This window comes from Eubalaena glacialis, chromosome 5 (genome assembly GCF_028564815.1).
Source record: "Eubalaena glacialis isolate mEubGla1 chromosome 5, mEubGla1.1.hap2.+ XY, whole genome shotgun sequence".
Classification (NCBI taxonomy): domain Eukaryota; kingdom Metazoa; phylum Chordata; class Mammalia; order Artiodactyla; family Balaenidae; genus Eubalaena; species Eubalaena glacialis.
The window spans coordinates 78,972,066-78,981,967 of record NC_083720.1 but is presented as its reverse complement, the minus strand read 5'-3'; the positions used below and the strand labels follow the sequence as shown (position 1 = coordinate 78,981,967).

The 9,902-nt window shown below is 43.7% G+C and overlaps 1 protein-coding gene across 1 annotated transcript in view; it reads left to right on the top strand.

The window, feature by feature from the left end:
• Nucleotides 1-603: 603 nt before the first annotated feature.
• Nucleotides 604-9,902, top strand: part of IGFBP7 (insulin like growth factor binding protein 7) — a 75,222-nt gene continuing 65,923 nt past the window's right edge. Inside the window, exon 1 of the mRNA XM_061192338.1 lies at nucleotides 604-1,128. Coding sequence (XP_061048321.1) covers nucleotides 654-1,128 — 475 coding nt within the window. The 5' untranslated portion in view covers nucleotides 604-653. The remainder of the gene's footprint in view (nucleotides 1,129-9,902) is intronic.

Below are 9,902 nucleotides of genomic sequence, written 5' to 3'. Positions count from 1 at the left end.
GGTTCCAGTACTCACACTTAAAACTTGGCATAAGGAAGCAGTTATGAGGTGCTGAGAACAGGAGTGGTTGGCAATGGTTTGTCCTTTTAGCTTGGCACCCACGACCACACCGGGCCTGTGGCCAATGGGGACACAAAATCCCCAAGCGGGGTTTGAAAAACTAATTGTTCTTAAAAGAGCTTCCCAAACCGCAGAGCAATCAACACTCAGGTCTCCCAGACTCACGGAGAATATAATGGATTACACATGGGGTCATCTCAAAGCTGTTGTTAATAAGTATGAATACCCGTACTGCGAGAGTCGAGGGACCAGAGGGGAGGGAACTGTCTTCACTGCGGGAGAGCCCCAAAGGACGGGGTGCAGCCCTCGGGAGCAGGGGGCTGAGCAGCAGCCGGCGGGGTGCGCTCAGAGCCAAAACCAAAAGCGAAGAGCCGTGAGACGGAGCGTCCCCGGGCCCAGCGGATGCCCCGCCAGTAGGGGCGCGCTCGAGCCCCGCGGTCCCGGGAGGGGCGGTGCGGGCGAGGCGGCCAAGCTCTCGCCGCCCGGGGGGTGTGGTTCCCGCGGCCCGGCCGGGCGGGGCGCCGGATTTAAAGCGGGGGCCGGGGAGACGCGGCTCATTCGCTCTCCCGCCGCCGCCGCCAACGCTCCCAGCCATGGAGCGGCCGCCGCTGTCCGCCCTGCTCCTCGGCGCAGCCGGGCTGCTGCTCCTGCTCCTGCCCCTCTCCTCTTCCTCCTCTTCGGACGCCTGCGGCCCCTGCGAGCCGGCCGCTTGCCCGCCCCTGCCCCCGCGGGGCTGCCAGCTGGGCGAGACCCGCGACGCGTGCGGCTGCTGCCCGGTGTGCGCCCGCGGCGAGGGCGAGCCGTGCGGGGGCAGCGGCGCCGGCAGGGGGCACTGCGCGCCGGGCATGGAGTGCGTGAAGAGCCGCAAGAGGCGGAAGGGTAAAGCCGGGGCAGCAGCCGGCGGCCCGGAGGTGAGCGGCGTGTGCGTGTGCAAGAGCCGCTACCCGGTGTGCGGCAGCGACGGCATCACCTACCCCAGCGGCTGCCAGCTGCGCGCCGCCAGCCTGAAGGCCGAGAGCCGCGGGGAGAAGGCCATCACCCAGGTCAGCAAGGGCACCTGCGAGCAAGGTGGGCATGTGCGCTTTCCCCTCCGACTCCGACCCCGCCCCGGCGGGCGGGGAGAACCAGGCGCCTCCTTGCGGGGCAGAGCCGACAGGGCGTCCGCGGCCGGCGCACCTGGCTGGTTCCCGCGGCTCCTCCCGTGGGTATCCGGGCTGACTCGGGGAGGGGGGAGTTGGCAGCCGCGGGATGCCGGGAGGGATGGGCGATGCCTCCCCTTCTCTTTTTTTGGTGGTTTTGAGAGTTTGGTGCGTGCGCCAAGAAAGTGAGGACTTGCAGGGCGAGTGTATGTATAGAAAAGGTTTCCAGATACCACAGTTTCTCCCGTCCCCAAAGCTCACCCAGCTCATGCTAACAGCCGGCAAGTCGATTCGCAAAAGCTGCCCCCACTCTTTTGGGAACCCCAAAATGTCATGTTCTCTTCATTCTTTCTTGGCTTGAGTGTATAGAGATGAAGTGAAGAGATAGGAGAAAGGCGTTTGACGATGAAATACAGTATAAGGACTTTCAGAGAGAAGTTGTTTGTCCCATGTTTGATTGGCTAGATTGCAAGAATTTTAAAAATTGAATTTCATGGTTTCTTAATATTAAGGAAAATAATTCACTTACTGGAAGTTACAGATTCTCAAACAGTAATCTAACTAGCTAATTATTTGTGGGCGAAAAAATACAAACTCTTTGAAGGATGTTTTTATGATGTCGTTTTTATGTTGTGAACCTTATGACCATTTTGTTTTTCTTTTTCCATTCTTGTGTAATTTGTCCCCAGGATGCACTGTTCAGCAGGAATGCCTTTGAGGTTATGTTTGATCGTTTATTTTATTCCAAACAAGTCCAAGCTTGCCATAAATGAAAGGGGAAAATAGAGTCTGGACTTGCAAAAAAGAAAAAAAAAAAGAGCTTTTAATTCTAATGTCTGCTTAGGCAGTAGTTTCAAGGGAAGGTTAGAAATCCAACCTTGGCAGTCCCTCTCCTGGTCCCAGCCAAGGTAGGAAAAAGGGAGAGAAGAGGCAGTTCTCCTGAAATAACAGAAGCAGCTGCTTCTTTAACACAGCTGAGACTTTCTCCAAGCTTTCCAAGTAATTCTTTTTTTTTTTTTTTTTTAGAGTTTTTCCCAGAAGTCCACATGGCTAATAGGTCATCTGCCACTGCTTTCAGAGTTCACTATTGAAAGACTTAAATAGTGTAACCAACTTACTGTTAACTATTTATATTATCATCACCTTAAACTTAAATCACAATCCAAAATAATCACACACTTTCCCAACAGAAACAGCCCTTTGGGTCTAATTTATCAGTCATACCATGAAAAGAGAAATGGGCATAGCTTAAGAATTCATTCCAAATATTGACATTTTTCTTACACATTCCAAGGGGAATTTTTCCCCACAGTCTTTCCAAATCACTGGAACTTACCTTATCAGAGCAGGATAGCTTGGTGATTATTTAAGTATTATCGTCAATTCTAGCCTGTAGCTAGTTTTATCCATCTTCTCTCATGCTATTTGCATCTCTAAACCCTCACACAGTGCAATTATAAAATATTGAGGCTGATAGTCATATAGAACTAGTCATATAACCTCATTATCATGAAACCCAGATCCTCAGCATCTCTCCAGACTGCAAACCTCAGGAGGGTACAGACCTAGTTTTTCTTTATGTTTGGGGAAAATGTTAAGAGAAATAGCTTCTAAAACTGGAAACCTTGTCATAAATTAACCTTTCTTCCCAACCTAAATTTAGAGATAAAGGGTCTAGTGCGTGGGACCATTTATAGAAGAATGCCAGGGAGAGCAGAAAAGAATGTGAGGTCCACCAGAGTACTTTTCCACAGCAGAGATAAATGGGGCTAAAGCCAGATCTCCTAATATATTTCTCCTGACTCCTGGAAGTGTTTTAACAATTATAGAAGCAAACCCATCAGAGTGCCATTGACTTCTGTGCCATTTAGTATTGGGGCTTTGCAAAGAATAGGAAATGCATTTTCTAGGTTCTTCCAGCCTAGAAAGGGTTCTTCTTCTACCCTCAGAAGAAACTTAAGTTATGCTTCCTCAAGTATTGAGAGGGAGGGGGCATCATTCCTTCTGGTGATTGGTCTCATTTAACCTGCATTTATTGAGCATCTGTCAGGTGTCAGCACTGTGCTAAGATGCTGTACAGCTGAGGATGCACGAAACAGGTCTGGTCTTGTTGATTAACAAAGTATCCATGCAAGTTACAAACCTATCTCCCAGAGTGCTTGCCCTGGAGCCCTGGAGACACTCTGAATCTTTTCCCAGTCCCTTCTTTTCTGAGGTCACCACTTACCCACCTTCTGTGGAGAGACCTTGGTCTGCTTGTTTTCTGTGCCTCTGTGGTAAGAGGCAAAGCCATCTTTCTAAAAAAAAAATCTATCTAAAAGGTAGTGACGTAATAATCTCAAATCTAAAACTGTTATCATTAATTTAGTGCCATTAGATCTTATTGAGGTCCCTGAAGTCATGCGAAACTGGAAGAGGAGATTTGAAAATTCAGTTTAATAAAAAGTTAATAGAGACACCAAGATGTGTAATAAAATCTCACAGTTAGAAGAGGACATGGTGCTCCTTTATTCCGGTTCTTGGTTACTCCTTTTGTTCATGGTCCGTTATATCTGAGCTCCTTGGCAATCCCTTGTTCCCTTTGGGTCCCATCCCCTCTTCTTCCTCAGAATTAATTTTTATTTGTGGAATCAGAATTCATTCTTAAGGGTCTTCCTTGCTAGTACCTTTAGTAGCAAGTTAAAACTACCTAGCACTTCACAGTACCTCTTATTTTGGCCTCTTCTGTCCAACCCCCTTTGTGGTCCGGCCACCGTAATTGTTTGCTCTTTGCTGTTGTTTATAATCACACCCTCACTTATCTTTCCACCCTTTGAACTCTTAGCCTTCAAGGATCAGCTGGTGTCACTTTCTTTGTGAAACCCCTTGTCTTTCCCCTCCCCACCCCCCATAATGATGTCCTTGTCCTTTTGCAGCTCTGTGTGGGCTTCCAGACTTTTTTTTAATGTTCTGATTCTGTTTATACATTTTGTAGGGGGTGGAGGGTGTTACTTTTTAAAAATTTTTTATTGGGGTAACGTTGGTTTATAACATTAGATAAGTTTCACGCATACAATATTATGTTTCTGCTTCTGTATACCCAACAGGGTGCTCACCACCCAAAATTTCGTTTCCATCTGTCCCCATACAGTTGACCCCTTTACCCATTTTGCCATCTCCCCTAACCCCAACCCCCTCTGGTAACCACTGCTGTGTTCTCTATATCTACATGTTTATTTTTGTTTGGTTTGTTTATTTATTTTGAGGTTTTATCTTTTTTAGATTCCATGTATGAGTGAAATCATACAATATTTATCCTTCTCCGTCTGACTTACTTAGCACAATACCCTCAAGGTCCATCCATGTTGTTGCCAATGACAAGATTTCACCATTTTGATGGCTGAGTGGTATTCCATTGTGTACATGTACCACATCTTTATCCATTCATGCATGGATGGGCACTTAACATTGTTTCCATATCTTGGCTGTTGTAAATAATGCTGTGATGAACGTAAGGTGTGTATTTCTTTTCAAATTAGTGTTTTCTTATTCTTTAGGTAAATAGCCAGAAGTGGGATAGTGGGATCATATGGTAGTTCTATTCTTAATTTTTTTAGGAATATCCATACTGTTTTCCATAGTGGTTGCACCAATATACATTCCCACCAACAGTGTACAAAGGTTCCCTTTTCTCCACATCCTTACCAACACTTGTTATTCCTTGCCTTTCTGATAATAGCCATTCTGACACAGGTGTGAGGTGTTATCTCATGGTGGTTTTGATTTGCATTTCCCTAATAATTAGTGATGTTGAACATCTTTTCATGTGCCTATTGGCCATCTGTATGTCTTCTTTGGAAAAATACCTATTCAGCTCCTCTGCCCTCTAGCAATTTTTTAAACAATATTTATTGCACGTGTACTATGTATATGTGAGCAAGAGGCATTCTAGCAGAATAGTTAAGATGCAGAACTCTAGAACCAGACTCCCTGGGTGTAAATCTTAACCCTGCCACTTACTGAGCTTTGAGCATGTTCCTTGACCTCTCTGGGCCTTGGTTCCTCACCTATAATATAACGATTATAATCATACCTATCTCATAGAATTGTTGTGAGGATTCAATAAGATAATCCATAGAAAGCACTCAATGAATGTTCACTGTTGTCATTATTCAACTTGAAAGTAAGCTCCATGAGGGAAGGGAATTTTTGCTCCCTGTTCTATCCTCAAGGGCCGAGATCAGTGCCTGGCACTAGTAGATGCTTTGAATATATGTTGAATGAATGAATGAATGAATATATGAATTTGCCAGGCACTCTTCTATTCTCGGGGTAAGCAGACTTGAATAAGATAGACAAGATCCCTCTCTTGTGGCGTTTACCATAAGCTTTAGACAGAAACAAGTAAACAGATATTTTCATGTAGTAGTATGTGCTGTAAAGAATGTACACCAGGGCAATAGGATAGAGACTAGGGATGGATGAGCAGTATTAAGTGAGGTGGGCCAAGCCGTGCCGAGGACCCTCGTGAGGATTTCAGCAAAGGGAACAGAGCTCCTGAGGAGAGAAAGAACTCTTCTAGTTAGTTTAGCATCTTCCACTGACTCCAAAGAGCTCTTTGAATGTCTGTCTTCCCCACTAGACTGGGAGCATCCTAGAAGAGGGACTCCATCTTGATTATTCTTCATAAACACAGTGGCTGGCTAATGGTTGGACACTTCCTAAATATTTGTTGATTAAACACAGGAATCCTCTTAAGAAAGTGCCTTCTCATTGGAAATGCAGGCAATGGACTCTGCTGCATGTCTGCCCTCTTTTCTCCTTGCATCTTCTGTCTGATGTGTAGACCAGGGAATACATCTGACATTGACTCACCTCGCTTTTAGATCAGAATCAGAAAAAGTCACATCTCAAAGAGTCTACCCCAGCCCAATAGAAATGCTTTAAAATATTTTTCTGGCTTCAGTTGCCCTTTTGTAGACAGAAAGTTCCAGAAAGTTGAGTGAGTTGTTGGTTCGTTCTTATCCCTTTACCCAGTTTTAATCACTGCATCTTAGGAAAGAATTGAAAACCTGAAGAAGCTTTAGAAAAGAAAAGAGACAGCCTTGAAGAAGGTCTTAAAGGACTTAAGATTCTTTTTTTTTAAATTATTTTTTTATTGAAGTATAGTTGACTTACAATGTGTTAATTTCTGCTGTACAGCAAAGTGACTCAGTTATACATATATACATTCTTTTTTATATTCTTTTCCATTATGGTTTATCTCAGGATGTTGAATATAGTTCCCTGTGCTATGCAGTAGGACCTTGTTGTTTATCCATTCTATACGTAATAGTTTGCATCAACTAACCCCAAACTCCCGGTCCATCCCTCCCCTCCCCCCACCTTGGCAACCACAAGTCTGTTCTCTATGCCTGTGAGTCTGTTTCATAGATAGGTTCATTTGTGTCATATTTTAGATTCCACATATAAGTGGATATCATAGGGTATTTGTCTTTCTGACTTCACTTAGTATGATAATCTCTAGTTGCATCCATGTTGCTGCAAATGGCATTATTTCATTCTTTTTTATGGCCAAGTAGTATTCCATTGTATATATGTACCACATCTTCATTCATTCATTCATCTGTTGATAGACATTTAGGTTGTTTCCATGTCTTGGCTATTGTGAATGGCGCTGCTATGAACATAGTGGTGCTTGTATCTTTTTGAATTAGAGTTTTGTCTGGATGAATGGCCAGGAGTGGGATTGCTGGGTCATATGGTAATTCTATTTTTAGTTTTCTGAGGAACCTCTGTACTGTTCTCCATAGTGGCTGTATCAATTTACATTCCCACCAACAGTGCAAGAGGGTTCCCTTTTCTCCACACCCTCTCCAGCATTTTTTATTTATAGAGTTTTTAACGATGGCCATTCTGACTGGTGTGAGGTGGTACCTCATTGTAGTTTTGATTTGCATTTCTCTAATAATTAGCGATGTTAAGCGTCTTTTCATGTGCCTCTTGGCCATCTGTATGTCTTCTTTGGAGAAATGTCTATTTAGGTCTTCTGCCCATTCTTCGACTGAGTTGTTTGAGTTGTGTGAGCTGTTTGTATATTTTGGAAATTAAGCCCTTGTTGGTTGCATCATTTGCAAATATTTTCTCCCATTCCGTAGGTTGCCTTAAGATTCTTTTAGAGGTCTAGAGAATGGACTTGAGGATACGAGGAGGGGGAAGGGTAAGCTGGGACAAAGTGAGACAGTGGCATGGACATATATACACTACCAAACGTAAAATAGATAGCTAGTGGGAAGCAGCCGCATAGCACAGGGAGATCAGCTCGGTGCTTTGTGACCACCTAGAGGGGTGGGATGGGGAGGGTGGGAGGGAGGGAGATGCAAGAGGGAAGAGATATGGGGATATATGTATATATATAGCTGATTCACTTTGTTGTGGAGCAGAAACTAACACACCATTGTGAAGCAATTATACTCCAATAAAGATGTTAAAAAAAAAATAAAATAAAATACAAGAGTTTCAAACACACACATACACACACAAGATTCTTTTAAAGGAATGTAATCGAAAGAACAAGTTAATGTTTCTTGGTGGTTTGGGAATTAAATGGAAGGTGCCTGACCTACTGTTCTACAGCTCTTCAGGAGAGGAATTAACAGGCTGGAATTAAATAGCCACAAGGCACATTTAAATTGCACACCAGGAAGAACTTGCAATAAAAGCTGTTGGATACTATAAGTGCTTTGTGGGAGTCGGGAGAATTCTGTTTCAAAGATACTCTTCTAGGTTATCTCTCAGCTCCATAAGGGAGGAGGGGAAGTGTTTGGGAGAGGATGTTATAACTTTTAAGATCTTTTACACTCTAGACCTACGCGTCGGAGTGATTGAGCTGAGAAGGCATTTATTTGATGCCCTTAGATACGATTTCCATCTTTCTCTAGAGCCTGCCCTCAGGGTTTATTACAGACTTGCCTTCTAGAAGAAACTGCCTTATAAGGCTCTCTTTTGGGTAGTTTAGTGACAGAACTCCCTTGGATCGGGTCCAAGGCCAGCCAGCCTTCCCGCATTCTAAATTCCTCCCCACAGTGGGTAAGATTATGGTGCTTCCTGTACCTCAAGCTACCCCACAAGTGATCTCACCTCATCTGTGTTTTTAATTGTAAGATAAATAACATCTTGTTTTTAGCAACTGTTTAAAAAAAAAACAAACCCTGAATTATTGTCAAAAGAATTTTTAAGCCAGGGAACATATGAGTGTAACATTTTTCGTAATTTAGATCCAGGAGTGGCACTGTTAAAAAGCTTTGAGATGGAAGCAGACTTAGGAATATGAGTCTGCTACTTTACTGAGTCTAGTTACTTTAGGAAATTTTAAAGATTTCCCAGTGAGTCCTTTACTCTTTATGAGGGGGGTAGGAGAGTGGGAGGGACTATAGAAATATCTAAGGAAAGGTTTGCCAAGCCTGATTTGTGTGGATTTTTCAGGTTGATCATAGACCATCACCCCACCAGTATCCCACTACCCCCATGAAGTCTCCAAGAGAAAGTGAGGAGGTCAGGAGAAAAAAAAAAAAAAACAGGTTGATAATGGAGGGAGGGGTGTTTTATTTTTGACTTAAAATTAATGTGTAAAATGGTTGAATTCTGTTTTATCCCAAGCTGGTTTAATGGTAAATGATGTGGTGCCTTTGAAAATGCTAATCTGTTGAATTGACTTAACCATTCTAGGAGGAAAGAAGGGTGAGGTTAATTAGAAACAGCTGGAGCTAGCAAGAACCCCCCCACCCACTCAGGGCCTCCACCAAGCAGTGGGTTCCCAGAGAGAGGAGGCATCCATGAAATTGCCTGGGCCCAAAAGCAGGTCCAGATTGCAAAGTTTGGTGTCTGAAAAGTAAGAAAGGTTCAGACCAGGTAAGACAGACCTAGTAACCCAGTGTTGACAAAGCCCCGTTCACATGGTCTGAAGTTACTTACAGTAAGAGTGCTGGCAAGGCCAAGGACGAGCCAACATGCTCAAAGTAGAGTTTACCAATATGAAAAAGGAACCCCCTCCAAACCTCAGGATAACATATATAATAAATGAAGGCACAATGTAGTCTACCTGATTCACAGGATCATTGCGAAGGTCAGATTATAGAATGGATATGAAGTCACTGTGTAAAACTGTGCAGCACCAAATAAATGTAAAGAACCATTATTGACTAGGCTGTAAACTCCTTTGGGGCCAGAACTCTACATAGTGCCTTGTAGGGTGTGTTAATTATAACTGATGTTTGTGCAGTACTTAGGGTTTCTGTGGATGTTTCCTCCAAAACCTCACAACAGCCTTGGAAGATAAGGGGAACTATTATCCCAGTTTCCAAATAAGGAACTGAAGGTCAGCCATCACACAGCCAGTAACTAGCAGTTCTGGTACATAAATCTAGGAATTCTGCTACAGCCTTGCTGTTCACAGTGTGGCATTTAGACCCGTGGCATCGGCTCTGTGTACATACTTTCTCTTCTGTAAACCTAAAATTATTTCAAAATTAACAGCTTAAAACAAAAGTGATTCACAAAGTCAAACTCTTGGGTGTGAAAAAGCATTCGGAAGAGCTTAATGAATTTATCTTGCTTCTGTTTGCCTTTTGATGAATTGACAAGGGGGATATGTGATACATTCCCGTCTAAACTGCTCTAAAAGAGCTACTTCAATAGCATAAAAGAGAAATTCTATATGATAAC